Source organism: Hoplias malabaricus, chromosome 1 (genome assembly GCF_029633855.1).
Source record: "Hoplias malabaricus isolate fHopMal1 chromosome 1, fHopMal1.hap1, whole genome shotgun sequence".
Taxonomy (NCBI): domain Eukaryota; kingdom Metazoa; phylum Chordata; class Actinopteri; order Characiformes; family Erythrinidae; genus Hoplias; species Hoplias malabaricus.
The window spans coordinates 13,859,972-13,875,998 of NC_089800.1; the positions used below are offsets into that span (position 1 = coordinate 13,859,972).

General features: G+C 40.3%; 1 protein-coding gene across 5 annotated transcripts in view; it reads left to right on the top strand.

Annotated features, from left to right (window-relative positions):
- Window positions 1–9,414, top strand: part of prkag2a (protein kinase, AMP-activated, gamma 2 non-catalytic subunit a) — an 80,554-nt gene extending 71,140 nt beyond the window's left edge. For 4 of the 5 annotated variants that reach the window (XM_066646828.1, XM_066646830.1, XM_066646831.1 and 1 more), the window contains 6 exons: window positions 328–454; window positions 2,134–2,299; window positions 2,578–2,615; window positions 2,720–2,866; window positions 3,008–3,101; window positions 8,055–9,414. In XM_066646828.1, coding sequence (XP_066502925.1) covers window positions 328–454; window positions 2,134–2,299; window positions 2,578–2,615; window positions 2,720–2,866; window positions 3,008–3,101; window positions 8,055–8,092 — 610 coding nt within the window. In that variant the 3' untranslated portion in view covers window positions 8,093–9,414. Of the gene's footprint in view, window positions 1–327; window positions 455–2,133; window positions 2,300–2,577; window positions 2,616–2,719; window positions 2,867–3,007; window positions 3,183–8,054 lie in introns of all 5 variants that reach the window. The other variant, XR_010795604.1, reaches the window with a different exon arrangement.
- The last annotated feature ends 6,613 nt before the right edge of the window (window positions 9,415–16,027 follow it).

A 16,027-nucleotide genomic window follows, 5' to 3' on the forward strand; every position in this document is an offset into this window, starting at 1 on the left:
GTGTTTGTGTTTAGCGGCTCTGAGATTTCCCGGAGGACCCTTCCAGCACTCTCATATTTTTATCTCTCCCATATTTCAGTGCACTAAATTATTCAGAAAGCATGCTCTAAAAAAAGAGTAATGGACAAGACACCCAAATGCACTCTCATCACTGTGAGGAGGGAGTAGGTGGACGCCGATGTGGATTTCGAGCCAGCTTGGACCCTTCTCTTTTAATGAGTCAGATCAGAGTAGCTGGTTTAGGATCAGTGCTATAGCTTTGCTGTTTCACTGCAGTAGAATCCATGTGTGCTAACTCTTGTTGTATTTTTTTTATGTTTGTGGCAGCATATTTGATGCCGTGTATTCGTTGATCAAGAACAAGATTCACCGCTTGCCCGTCATTGACCCTGTCAGTGGGAATGCACTTTATATTCTAACGCACAAGAGAATCCTTAAGTTCCTTCAACTCTTTGTAAGTTTCTTGGGTGTTATGTGTTTCTTTGCAAGCTTTTTTTTTTATTTTATTTTTTGTAGACTTTGACCTGACAGTTGGGAGACATGCCTGAGTAGTGTTTTATTGAATAATCTTATATTGGATTATATTTAATGCTGTTTAATTATTTTTTTCACATCTGTCAAAATATATAAAAATATCCTGCTATATTTCAGTGCTGTTAACTAAAATGGTTTAAATGCCCATATTTAGGCAGTTTGTTGACATATGCATGGAACCCAGCTGGATATATTTATAAGAACAGGTTTCAGGTTTTTTTTTCTAATTTGTTCTTTGAGAGGAGCTGGTGAAAGTAGAATATGGAGAAGCAGGGGTGAAGAGAGGATATTAAGGCTGCAGGAGAATGAGGCCAGTCTGAGGCACTGAACACTTGTCCTTAAATAACTCCGCAAGGGATTAATGTAATCTTGGCTGATTGCTCTCTCTTTGCCATCTTTATACACTTCTCATCTTTACTTTCAGTGAGAAATTGAAATCAATAAATGAAAAAGACATAAGGGCACACTGGATTGACCCTTAAAAAAATTGCATGCAGAGCGCATGTCTAGCAGCGTTGTAGCTCGTTATGGGGTGTAGAAAAGGCAGCTTTTCTTTGTAACGTTTTTGGTAAATCACAAGCTAATGTTGTAATGACACAGTACACAGTATAAACATTTATCTACTCTCAGTTGGGGTTTGTATGTGTGTCGACAGGTTTATGTGGTTTCTGCTTCGTATTGAGTGCTATGCAAATTCTTCAATGTACAAAACTACATTATACTCTTAGCTTATTTATGCTTTACCTAATTTCACGTTATTGAACAGCATTACGTTTCTTTCTAAACTATATCCTACTGTCCAACAAGTTAATAACAAGGTAATGTACCAGATTGTGTTGAAAATATCAAGGCAGTTTTATAAGACCAAGAAGACAGGGACCACGTCCTTCTTTTTGTTGCTATATTTTATTTTTTCATGAGGCTTGTAACATTGGGTTTTTTTTTTTTTTTTTTTAAGTTGCAGTACATTCATATTCTGTAACTGCTTCGTCCTCTTCAGGGTCAGCGTCAGGAACACACCCTGGACAGTGGGCAGTCCATCACAGAGCACCAAACACTCTCACACTCAATGCAGTGGGCAATTTCACATAGCCACAGCCACCAGTCGCGTCACTTTGTAGCGGTTTGGTCAAAACAGTTATCATTAACTTTTATGTGACCATTTTCCTAACACTGTTTATAACTTTTTGAATTATAGAGCTGTAATTAAGCATTTCACACTGAAAAAATGTAAATGCTCTGATCTGTTTTGAATTTCAGTGTCATGCCTCATTCAAAAAGAACTCACTTGTTTTCCTCCCACAAAGATACGATGTATATCCATGTGTTTACAGACTTTGAAAATGCTTGTACACTTTTTCTATATCTGAAGATGTATTACATACATTTGTATTTAAGCAAAACCACAAACCACTGTCTATGTTCCTGTTGTAGTGCAGAATAGAATAGAGGCAGAATAATGAAGATAATTGAAGCTCTGGCGCCACCTAGCCTCAGCACTGCTACTCTAACTTGATGTGCTTCAGAAAAAAATGTAATCAAGTTGGTCTTTTTTACACATGTAGTTTCCTGATCTTTTTTTTTCATGGTTTCATCCAGGTGTGTGAGATGCCAAAGCCTGCCTTTATGAAGCAGACCCTGGAGGAGCTGGGCATCGGGACCTACAGCAACATCGCCTTCATCCACCCAGACACACCTATCATTAAAGCTCTGAGCATCTTTGTGGAGAGGAGGGTCTCTGCCCTGCCTGTGGTGGATGAGTCAGGTATAGGCAACAGGAGCTCCTTTATAATTAATAAATAAATATAAGGGAAAAACTATTTGTAAAGCTATTTTGGACAAATGGTAACATTGAAATGGATTAAACAGAAATGATGATGATATTTTGGACTATGGTTAGTTCATTATTACATTTTCAGACAGTGTAAAAGGTAAATGTTTTTTTTAATGGTGTGAAATAAACAAATATCTTTAAAATTCATAAATTTTCTTACCGTTGTTGTATCTTCTTTAACATGTTTTCCTTGTCATTTTTTCACGCAGGAAAAGTTGTAGATATTTATTCCAAGTTTGATGTCATTGTAAGTACTTTTTTTTTTTTTTTTTTTAATAAAGGATTTTCTTTTAACCCTTGAGTGAATGAAAGCAATATAACCTTGTGCTGCTTATCTCTGACGTTCTGTAGAATCTTGCTGCTGAAAAGACCTACAATAATCTGGACATTAGTGTCACTCAGGCTCTCATGCATCGCTCCCAGTATTTTGAGGGTGTGATGAAGTGCAACAGACTGGAGACTCTAGAGACTATAGTGGACAGGATAGTCAAAGCTGAGGTAAGCTTCTGACCATCAGGCGTGTATGAGTAGAAGAATCTTAAACCCATGCTGGAATTCGGGCCTCCACATTCAGATTTAATGAAGGTAATTTGTGGGAAAACGCCATATGGACTCTTCTGTGTTCTTGATCTCATCCAGGTACACAGGCTGGTGGTGGTGGATGAGAACGCCTGCATCGTGGGCATCGTGTCCCTGTCGGACATCCTGCAGGCCCTGGTGCTCACTCCAGCAGGTATAGACGCTCTGCATTGCTAAAGCTCCTCTCTGTTCCCGGACCACCCTGCCCTCCCACTCCCTCCCCCACCACATACAGGTACTGATCTGCTGCCCTCACTGCTTGCCAGGCTTGGAGTCTCTGCATAGCTGTCCCTATATGCACCCTTCTGCCTTTGGTGTGTTTGTGTGTGTGTTTATGACACAAGGATGGAACTGATATTGACTTAACGTGGGTTTTTTTTTTTTTTTTTTTTTTTTGAAGGATAGTAAGACTGCATAATATGGACATAAAATGGATTGTTCACTAAAGCTGTTGGATGACAATACGTTAACCCTGAAGTGGTGTGTTATGCTTACGTTAGAATTGTAAGCTTATTAATACCTGTTAAACAACATTCCCTGAACAGTTTTTTTTATACAGGTCCTTACTGCTTCAGACGGAGAGCAAATTTTCATTATGTTTGGAGCATTTTTAGTGTATGGTTTTTGTTATTGTTATGTTTTTCATTTACTACCAGTCAGTAAATGAAAATGTAATGTATAGCTATTTTACATAGTAATGTAGCAATGTGGTATTTTGTCCATGTTATGCAGTCATGTTTGATCTTTACTAAACTGATGAATCTAACAATTATTTTTGTAAGTCAATGTCAGGAATACTGTTCAGATGCTAGTATAAGATTTTGAGTGTGTGTGTGTGCGTGCACGTGCGGTTTCACCACATTGAGATGATGATTAATGAGAAGTTGGCTCAGCCATTTCTCCAGACACTTGGCATGCAGCTCCTCCTCCAGAGATGTTCATCCTGATGGATGATGTGTGTCTTCTCTCCTGTCTGCACCCTGTTTCAGTGGCACACAGTGTACCATCTCAAAAACAAACCTGCATTTGCTTTACAAAAATACTTTTATTATACGTTATAATAAATAAACCTAATAAATGTTTGAGGAGTCCTGGATATCATCCAATACCTAGTTTGGCTCAGTCAGTACCTCCTACATTTTTAAATCAGGTGCGCTGGTGTGCTTTTTACCACACAAAAAAACCTGTACAACACTATAAATATCTACATTATATAATTATTTGTGTTTAGCAGTGGTTAACTATCTTAATTGTGGGTTTAATTACAGACACACACATATATATAAAAATTTTTTATGTTGTATATAAGAAGGGCCTTCAGTAAGTCCTCTGTATGGATATAATCTACTAATCCTGCAGGTAATTTTATAATGGTTCTATGAAGGGACACTTTCAGAAGGGTATATAAAGAAAACCAGCTCATTTTGTACGTTAGTTTTGTTGCAGTCACTTTGACATCTAAACCATAATGAGTAACAGAGGTGTGTTGACAAAACTTGAGTATCACACTGTGCGTGACTGGATTCCAGAACATTTTTCCTCCACCCTACAACCCACACTCAGCCCTGAGGGATTTTAACCTGTTCCCCGAATCTGAAGAATGTGGAAAGTAATTTTCTGATGATGCTGTTAAATGATCAGTTTTCAAGTGCACTTTTATTTTTTTAACCCCTCCAGGGAATTGAAAATTGCTAGAGCTAAGAACTGTATAGAGGTTAAAAGTGATTACACATAAAAATACAAATGTATATTTTATATTTTCCTTTTGAACCATAAACTTTATTTAGGATAGAGTTATTAGAGCCTTATTTTTACTCCCTTCAGGAGTTTTTGGTATCATTTAAAATGTAAGATAACATTTTAAAAACACTCCTCTCTGCAGGTTCTCTTCCCTCTCTGTATTCTAAGCACAGCCCTAGGCTGGACATTGACTGAATGCCTTTTTCCACCTACACACCATTATTACACAGTCAGGGCTGTCACCGTGTGTATCTTGTTAACTCTGAACACCTCGCACTGAATATGAATCAGGAAGTGTTATGAATTTTAACCAGCAGATGTGTTGCTGTCAGCACTGGAAATGATATGAATGGATCAGAGGCGTCTGTGCAAATGCTTAGAAGTTTTTGAGCGAGAACAGCCTGTGAGTTTTTAGATTAGAGATACAATCCTGAGCTTGTCTCTACTCGGCTTCTGCTTTCTAGAGGTTTGGACTGATGGAGGTATGGGCACAGCAGGAACCGCCTGGCTGGTGTCTGTTGTGTCTAATATAAAAGTGACAGTCAAAATGCTTGGATGGTTGCTGTGAACAAGTAATTAATTAGATGACTCTATGTATCAAAGAGAATATGGTAATTTACGTCCTTTGTTCTACTTTGCCCTTCATTAACTATTCATTTCACAAAACAGCCATGACAGATTTACAAACAGCCCCATTGGCAAGGAAGAGGCATCAGGACAGTATTAGGACAGTATGACCTTTAATTATGTGGACAGCCAAATTAGCATGTAGCCCACTGCAGTGACTCATTAACGTGCAAGCAGTCCATCACATCACTGGCGTCATGTGTTCAGCAGTTATTCTAATATATATATATATAATGACACCAACAAGCTGTATATTACTACGGATAATATTCATAATACTATAATAATGCTGTATATCACTTCTGATAATACTGTATCAAATATAATGATTTGAAAATTGAATGGGGGCATTATTGGTGTCGTTTACAGAAGGATCACTGCAGGGCACAATGTAGCAGCTTCCTGTGGTTAGCACTCGTGGCTGGAGTTAAACAACTACCCAGATGTGTTTCTAGTAAAGGCCCGGCTGCTTTCCAGAATAATTTGAAATCAAATTATCTGAAGAACATTCTGAACATTAACCCTTAAATTACCTTAACCCCTTAAACTCCCTTATTCACCACATAAGGAGTAAATTAGAAAACAAGAACATTCTCTTCATTCTTTAATGATAAATTATACAACAGTTAGTTCCATCCGCACAGTCTGATTGGTTGAGAAGCGTTCTAAAGCATGCTTTAATTTGCCTTTTTATATATATATATATATATATTTTTTTTAATTAAATTTTTTTTTGAGACTGTATCATTCCACTGAACGCTGTTTGCTAAAAACTCTACGCTGCAGCTCAGCTTTCATTATCACATTTTTGACCACTAAATTAGCTTCCGTTCATGTTTCACACCAATAGACTGTCTTCAGTTTACTTTGAGAATACTAACGCCGATAAATGTACCAATTATACTCAATAGCTATTAACATGTTTAACTCTTACATTTAACTTGAAATAAATGGAGACTGGTGGCAGTGTCTGGCACTAAAGACTGTTTAATTCGAGACAAATACAATATAAAACATTTAGTTAAAATGACTTGAGACGAAGCCAGGTTAAGAACACGAAGACAGAAAACAGACACCAGTGGAGAGAAAGCCCATTGGAGATCCAGTTGCTGTCACCGTCCTCTGAGCACAAAATGTTTAAAATTAAGTTGTGCAACCGTGGCTCAATATGAATGTGTTATACTAGAAGTATAATGCATTATGGCTATCCCTCTTACAGTGCACTACAAAGGGAACATATGGAAAATTAAGGTAGTTGCAGCTCACCGGGCTAGATAAACAGTCTCATGGGCAGAAGCAAGTTTATCTGTAGTAGTTTTTTCATTAGATTAGGGGTCTGGGTAGTTTACGTGGCAGGTTAGTGATACTGTAGTGGTGAGCTGAGGCTGATCCAGTCTGTGTGGTGAGTGCAGTGCAGTAGAGATTGTTACTGTGACATAGCAACAAGCTACTTGTTGAGGGAAAAATTAATTTGGCAGAAGGATTTAGCCAGGGGCCTGGAGGTTGTGGATTCAATTCCTGCTCCGGGTGACTGTCTGAGGAGCGTGGTGTGTTCTCCCTGTGTCTGCGTGGGTTTCCTCTGGGTGCTCCAGTTTCCTCCCACAGTCCACAAACACATGTTGTAGGTGGATTGGCGACTCAAAAGTGTGTGTGTGTGTCACCCTGTGAAGGACTGGCGCCCCCTCCAGGGTGTATTCCCGCCTTGCGCCCAATGATTCCAGGTAGGTTCTGGACCCACCGCGGCCCTGAACTGGATAAGCGCTTACAGATAATGAATGAATTTACTAATTTCATAAACATTTTTGACACCACTTTTACATCTCAGTTTATATATTTCACGATTTATTACCTGAACTGTTGTATAAAAGCAATGGAGCACTCGAGGTTGTGTGTTATCATGAAATGACCGCACGGCTGAGATGGACCACAGCACTCGCCTTCGGCGTATGCTTGCGCCGCTTCACAGCTGTGCTGTTATTTCATGATGACACACTCCCTCTCGTGTTCTATTGCTCAAATGAACCATGAAAAAACCTTCAAATTACTAAGTTTTTGTATTTGAAATGAAATAGTCTACTGACTCTTAATTCTGCATGAATACATTTAATGTACCATTCAAACTCCCCAATGAAACTGCACGTGTTCTGAGTTCAGTTTGCTGATTTGTGGTATGTTGACATCTTAAGCGTGTTTTAAGGCCTTTCTTTAGAACAGGACATTTCATGTCAAATTTCAAAAGCTGCTGACATTTCCTTTCAGTTTACGGGTATGAGTTGGAGAACTCTCTACATTTAAGTGTGAATGGGGTATTTAGAGACATAAAAAAAAAAACCTGAGAAACTGCTCTCCAGTATGAATTGTGTTGTGTATGAGAGTATGACTCTTGTGTTGTGGTTCACCTACTTTGACACGGGACATCGTCTAGACTAGAAACTAATGTATTGGTGAGGATTCTGGATCGTGTAGTGGCTAAATAGGTGAACTATGGCAACAGAGAAAGGCCAAAATGCCTACAACAACTTTACACTTTCAAATTTTAAATTGTCTTCTTAGGAATATTCAAAAAATAGATGCAGGTTTCAGTTTTTATTTGTTTATTATTATTGTGTATTGGTGTTCTAATGTTGCAAGATCCCAGATGTAATTTCAATCACTTGTCACAAGATGGCACATCTGTGTAATGAAGCTTCACTGACAGAACTGTGTTTTCAAATCTCTCTCTCTTTCTCTTTCTCTTTAGGTCTAAACAGGAAGGAGAATGAGGCGGAGGCTGAGTGATGCAGGTTGAGACTGCTGAGTTGTGCCATGCTGCTGGAGGTGGGTGTGAAGCTGGAGCGGCCCACTGTGGGCTGATGGAGGGGAGTGGGGGGTTGTGAACTGTAACACTGTAATGCTGCTGAAAGCCAGACGACGGAGAGACGGGCTACAGGGCCGACAAGGTGGACACGCAGGGATTTCTTTCTCAAAGGGATTCTGCAAAACATTAGTCTCTTCTACACCACGGCACCGTCACCTTTCACTACACGCGTAAACATCGCCATCTGGTGTTTGTTCTGTGTTTTACACGCATCGCTATGCTTCAGAATGTACCATCACACTGAGGGGATTCTGTCAAGGCAGGGTGTGGAGAACTTTTTCCAAAGCAAAACTTTCTCTGTTTTCATGTTCTTTGTGTAGAAATGAGCTTTGGTTTATGGCTTTACTTGCACTTGTTAATGACAATTGATGTCGTCCCTTTGCTCAGTCTTCTGCAGTATCCGTTTATCCTCCTCTAAAAACATCCCTCGATAAAATCAACTCTTATCTGTCAATGGTGCCTTCTGTCCACCAGATGTCGCCCGTTATTGATGGCCGAGAGGAGGTGAGAATGTACTGAAGTGAATGTGAGAGTATCTGAAAACCAAAATTACTTTTGCGTTTTGGATTCATTGTTGTCCACTGATTTTATGAATTACTTCAAAGTTTATATTTTTATTCTTTAGGAAGGTTATTTTTCATTTCAATAAGTTTTCTGAAAGATGCTGTAAACATAGATTCAAAGGTTTATTTATTCTTACTTTCATAGCTGTGTTAATTTTTTGCAAGGACTAGCTTGAGTGGAATGGAAGGAATAGTTCTGCCCCTATGCATCTACTTAGACGTTACGATGGCTTGACGATGTTCAATGCAATTCAAGATTCAGCCGCTGCCTACAAGCCCTCAATTCTTCTTCTCTCCAGTTAAAGCGGAGGCATGCAACGAAACCTCTCATACTCTGTATCGATCGTACTGTACATAGGAAGAGCTACACAAGGCGTCTCCAAGTGCCAGAGAAAGGTCTATTTTTCTGTGTATTCAGTGTCAGAATCGTCTTTTTATTATACTGCTGTATTTTGTTTCAATTTTTGTTGTTTTTACCCTCCCCCACCCATGTTTATTGTGGCTGTGTTGTCAATAAAGGTCACTGAGGATAATGGTATGTCCACTGAAAAATGCACATCACTGGCATCAATACAACACTACAGTGGTTTAAAGTGTTTTTTCCCCCTCTTTTTCTGTTTTGTTTTAAAAAATTTTTTTTCATATTGTAGTTTGGAAAACGATAATAAATCATGCTACTGAATCTTCGTATGGTTTGTGTGTTCTGCTTCTTTTTTATGTATGTTTTTGTCTGCAAAATATGATTGCATGTATTTACTTATTGTCCAGAAAATTAGTATTAATTAATGTAAGTAACTAATTTAAAAATTAGTATGTATTAATCCATCCATCCATTATCTGTAAGCTCAGTTCAGTGTCGCGGTGGGTCCAGAGCCTACCTGGAATCATTGGGCGCAAGCCAGGAACACACCCTAGAGGGGGCGCCAGTCCTTCACAGGGCAACACACATTCACACCTACGGACACTTTTTGTTTTTTGTTTTTTTTGAGTCGCCAATCCAGCACCAACGTGTGTTTTTGGACTGTGTGAGGAAACCGGAGCACCCGGAGGAAACCCACGCAGACACAGGGAGAGCACACCACACTCCTCGCAGACAGTCACCCGGAGGAAACCCATGCAGACACAGGAAGAACATACCGCACTCCTCACAGACAGTCACCCGGAGGAAACCCACACAGACACAGGAAGAACATACCACACTCCTCACAGACAGTCACCCGGAGGAAACCCACGCAGACACAGGAAGAACACACCACACTCCTCGCAGACAGTCACCCGGAGGAAACCCACGCAGACACAGGAAGAACACACCACACTCCTCACAGACAGTCACCCGGAGGAAACCCACGCAGACACAGGAAGAACACACCACACTCCTCACAGACAGTCACCCGGAGGAAACCCACGCAGACACAGGAAGAACACACCACACTCCTCACAGACAGTCACCCGGAGGAAACCCATGCAGACACAGGAAGACCACACCACACTCCTCACAGACAGTCACCTGGAGCGGGAATCGAACCCACAAACTCCAACAAGTTCCTGGAGCTGTGTGACTGTGACACTACCTGCTGTGCCACCGTGTGTATTAATGTTAATATTATATTCTGTTGTGTATTAAAAAGAAAAAAACAACGCTGACCAATTGGAGTAGGCATGGCTATAATTAAGGCACTCAATGTAACACTTTAAACTCAAGAAGCTTGTAAAGCAGTTGTGTTCCTCACTTTAGTAAATTTTCTTAAACCTTCATTAATGGTGGGAACCGAATTATTAAATTTAAGATTTAGAACTTGAGGACCACTAATATTTTTACATTAAAGTTACAGCTTCAAATTCATTGTGATTCATCACTGGCCGGTAATAAGGAGGAATAGAGCCTCTGTTTTTCTACTCAGTTCTGCACTATGTAACTTCTGGAGGATGATAGGAAACCACCCACTCACTCCCCCTCCCCACTGATTTCAGGACGGTGATGTAAAAGTGAATTACACGCTCCAACCCTAGGGGGAGCCCCAAGAGTAAAACTTCCAAATCTTAGTGTTCCTTAAATCTGCAGTTTAAGTGGTTAATAGTTTATATGGTTATAAAAACACTGAAGTAAATCAGTCTCTTCTTTCAATCTAATGCTTCTCTGTTTGACCCAGCATGGGTTCCCATGTCTGCAGCATTACTAAGTGGGCAGTTATGTGGTAGGAACTTGCAGCTGCTGCAGGGTTTGGATAGGAACCAGAGGAATCGGAGCTCTGAATGCCATCCTGTAATATAGCGATCCAAAAAGACATAATGGAACTGTTGATCACTTCTCAGGGCACACATTTTGTGGCACGATAAGTCTCACTATTTCACAATGGACACATAATACACTTAAAAACATTACTCTCGTTACCATGGAGCCTTCAGTTCTGCTAATTAATGTACACTGATTAAAATAACAGCTTTCTACTCAGAGAGACAGGATTTAATTAAATTATAAGAAATGTGCTGCTGTACATCCTTCAAATGTGATGAATGAATGTACTGGTGATCTTCAAACAATCCCTCAGCCACTGGCTACTTTATGTTAATTAGTTTATGTTGTATATAGTGCGTAGTGCCGCGGTGAAGGGGCACATTCTGTGTTTGGAAAGAAATGTAATGACTGAGTGACTCATGTAGACTCCACATTACTAAAATGTCGGTATCTTGAAATGATTATTGCTAGCTTGACCGTATCATCATACTATGTGCTTGTGAAATCATTCAGTGTCCTCTTTGTGTGGAATTCAATTTGAAATTTGAAGTTTGGCCAAACCAGCAACAGCTGTTAAGGGGTGGGGGGGTCCACAACAAGGCAAATCACATTTGAAGCCTGATAATACATTGGGCACTGCAAGATGATTATGTGACCATTTCTTCAGTGTATAAAATATATTCCAAAAGTGTGTGCCATGGATGAATTAGTGGGATATTGTGATTAATTCTGAGTTAGAATCTTTCTCAGCAGACGGTCTGAATCTCTGAATAATATCTAGGGAAGGGAAGAACACTAATACTTTCTCCTTAAGTAGTGTTGCTTCATCAAACGATGTGGCTTAAAGCAACCACACTGAGATTTCAGAAAATTTGCATCATGCTAATTGGAGGCCATTGGATTTCACTCCACATGTGCAACATCAGTTGTTGCACAACTACAGAAATCCATAAGAAGTGCTCAGTGGACATAGTTTGGGAAAGTATTCAATCATTAAGTAAATGGGCAATTCATTTAGAGATGTTGATGTACGTGTTGATTCTTAAAGGACTTTGAGAAAGTATGGCTCCTAACAACTACGTGAGACCTGGGAAACTAAGGTCTCTAAGACTGAACTAAAAAGTGGTCTCTGGATCTGCACAGTGTTGTAGGTGACCTTTGGTCGGTGCAGTATTTACAGTAACATGTCTGTAATTGTTCCAGGTAATGCGTCCGTCAGCAGCGTCCACTCTTCCGTCCCCTGAAACTAAGGACACAGGGCCGTGATTAAGCAGCAGATATCCAGCACTAGACAAAGGCTACTCCATGTCCAGTGTCTTTATTCCAAAATAAATGTGAGGGCACCAGAACCCTGAGCAGCTTCATGTGGAGCCACCAAGATACATCCCATACATGCAAATGACCTTAGACAACACTTCCGTTTGTATATACTTAGAAACCTGAAATAAAACGAGACGCTCTGGAGCAACTGTGCAGAACAAGCTTTGGCTAGAGGGGTGTAGAGCCCCCCAGCACCTGGTGTGAAGCAATTGAGCAGTGGAGGTGATGGAGCACTATTTAGTTCATATGAGATGAACTGGAGTGGAGTTTGGAATCCAGAACTAATTATTTAACACAAGTACCTGTATTTTGAGAGTGGAATCGAGTTCAGTTTAATTGAATTTGCCATGAGGAGAAAAAACGTTATGAAGTGTTTAAATTTGCTGAATGCCGACATGAGTTAGCATTCTCAACCAACAGCACTGCTACTTTGGCCGCTGTGGCCTTAAAGGGTATATTATGGGGAAATGCAGCTCTGTTTGGTTGTTTACATTCAGAAGCTCCACATCTTTTAACGAGGAATGGAGGAAACATCGACTGTTGTTTGTACCTGGCTGTATTTTAACTTGTAAGTTTTTATTCAGTGTTTGATTTACCACTCATTTGTAACTCTCAGACTGGGTGAATGTGTTAAATTGTCCACAGGTGTGAGTGACTGGGTGAGTGTGTGAAGCTCTCCACAGGTGTGAGTGACTGGGTGAGTGGGTGGATGAGCGTGTGAAAGTGATTTAGTGGTTTTAGTTTTGGACCACTGGGAGAATTCCCCTTGAACGTCAGGGGGTGGGGAGGGTGGGTTGACGTGGTTGGAGGGCTGTGTACACACAGTCTGGTGCAGTGGGCTATATATTGGAAACAGGAGAGGTTGGGATACTTTATAGCCCTAGCTGGCTGTGTCAGCTGAATGAGGAGAGCAGGCTGGCGGATCCCCTTAATGCCCAGTCAGGGCAACAGTAAAACATTCTGGCCATCACTGAAGTCTTCTATTGACTCTGAAAGTGGTTTGCTGTTAAAATGTGCCCCACCCTGACTTTCCATCAGGACTTACAGAGCGGCTAAACACCACACACACTGGCTACTAGTGATGGGAATTTCGGCTCTTTTTGGGGAGCCGGCTCTTTTGGCTCCTAAATGGCTCTTTGTTTTACTTTTTGTTTTCCACTGGTACAGAACAATATTACATACATTGTACATGACTATATGGACAAATTATTATTATTCAATATTAAAAATAATAGTGTTGAAATGGCCAATTGTTTTTATGGCTGTCTTGTAATAACTCACCGATTGCACTTACACATTCAATTGTATAAATAACTGGATTTTTTGTTTAATCACCTTAATAAAAATCACTTGTAAACTCTGAAATATAACCAATGGATCCCAAAAGGTAGGTATTACAAAATAGCTTATTAAATTAAATAATCATCCGTTTCTGATTAATAAAATAAACAAATACACTGGAACCTATACTAACGGACTTTCCAAGATACGAACCAGGCATTTGAATATTTTTTGCCTCCACCAACGAACCATGACTCTATAAACGAACCCGAGCCTCCGCCGGGTTGTGGAAATGGCCACTGACCCCAATAGGCGAGTCTCTCAGCGCCCAGACTTGAGTCATTGACCCATTTTCTCTCGTTTTCTCGACCCTCGAGCTTTTAAGATTAGCGAATTGTAGTTTTAGCAATTTAGCATTAGTGTAAATAGCAGACATTGAAATTCGTGCTAAGTTAAGCCGTATCTACGCTTCGTCTCCCCACATTCACCAGCCTACTCTCTGTTATTCCACCCCCCCACCTCCCGTCATACAGCCAGTTACACCTCCAGCCAGTCGTTTATTATTGTTTCCAATAAATTTTAATAATTAATTGTATTTCTTTTTTATTTTTAGTAATGCTACATGTATTTTTTTGTTACTAATTTGAGAGTGTTGTGAACATATATCAGTGCAAAAACTGTGACTTTCGGGGTGGGGGCTGGAACGCATTAATTGCTTTTCCATTATTTTAAATGGGGAAAATTGAGTCAAGAAACGAACTTTTCCAGTTACGAACCGGTTCACGGAACGGATCAAGTTCGTAAGTAGCGGTTCCACTCTACTCTGCAAAGTGCAAAACATTTAACTGATTTAACATTTTCTTCAACTATTTTTTGGAAGGCAGACTGGCATTCAGGAAAACCAAGTGTCTCAGCTTTGCTTGTTGTTCTCTGATTGGTTTAATGACAAGCCTTAGGAAAAATGGCTCGGTCGTAGACGGGAACCGACTCTCATCGTTCACTTACAAGAGCCGGCTCTTTGAACCGGTTTGTTCGCGACCGACACATCACTACTGGCTACTGAACCCACCATCTGCTGCACACCGTGATTCCTTGAACTGAATCTTTCACAGAATCACACTGTTCACAGAATCTTTATTTTTATTGTTATATAAATATTGGCAGAAGATTCATGATGGCTGATAGGTCAAATTGAAATCTACATTAATCCCAGTGCCCAGCACAGCATTGTCCAGATCATCCCACTTCCCCTTTTCTACCACATGGCTCTACAAGACTCGACCCCACACGGCTCGGCTCAGCACTTTAAAGCTTGTTGCTTTTGCACTGGCAGGGCTACCCCGCGAAATGGCGTCGGACGGACATTATTTAAGTTACACCGAAGAATTACAGGAACAGTAACTTCTATTTTTCACACTGTAGTAGGGTGACCAGACGTCATATTTTACCCGGACATGTCCTCTTTTTTAGACTTAAAAAATGTCCGGGTAGAATTTCACAAACGTCCGGGATTTTAGTCCCGCCCTCCCCTACTCCGATTGGTTCGCTTGAGTGAGAAGGGGGCGTGGTGAAGTAGCCTAAAATCTTCTGATTGGACGGTCTGACTGTAGCGCTACCGTTATTGGTCGATAACCTTCTCTGTAAACATTTAATTGGTCAGTCTGCACGTCAGTAGTCCTTGTTTACGTCAGGCAAAGCTCATGTACCTACTCTCATCGCGAGCAGCTATGCCGAAACGTAAATGTAAGTTCTTGGATGAATTAAAAATTAAATTCCCATGTTTTGTGTTGCAAATAAAGGTGTAAAGGACCTAAAAGCACACATAGACCACTCCCCCTCCAGAGACGTGTCCTCTTTCTTACCATCTCAAATCTGGTCACCCTACACTGTCGAGAAATTCCTTGAGACATTGTGTGGACGTCAGGGATGAATAAAAATGTTGAACAAAGGAAAAATGCGGACGTCTCTGGGGAAAAATAACTCAATGAGAAATGGAACCGCACGGGAAAAACCTGCCGGCTTTGTATTTGATTATTTAGGCGCAGACACCAACGCAGAAATATAAACGCTCACAGCGGTATAAATCAGCCTTTAGAGTCATGTATTTAATCACAGATAATATTAGTATAATTTATATGTTAATAACAATTTAATAATGTAATTAAATTCGAAGTTTATAACCCATAAACCCATAAATGTGAACACACATGTCTGTGACATTTGTACCGGACATTACCCAGACTTTATCCTGCCAGACCCCTGGTACAAAGTGTAATGTTCTGGAGATTCGCTCTGTATCGCCTGCACATGCTGCGCAGGTGCCACATCATGCCTAAAGCATGTGGAACACTTGAATGCATCTGACACATGCTGTGAAATGACAACTCCAGAAAACTCCCAGACCTAATTCATATGTGAAAATGGCTTAGGACTCCTGACCTTGGACGGATCAAACC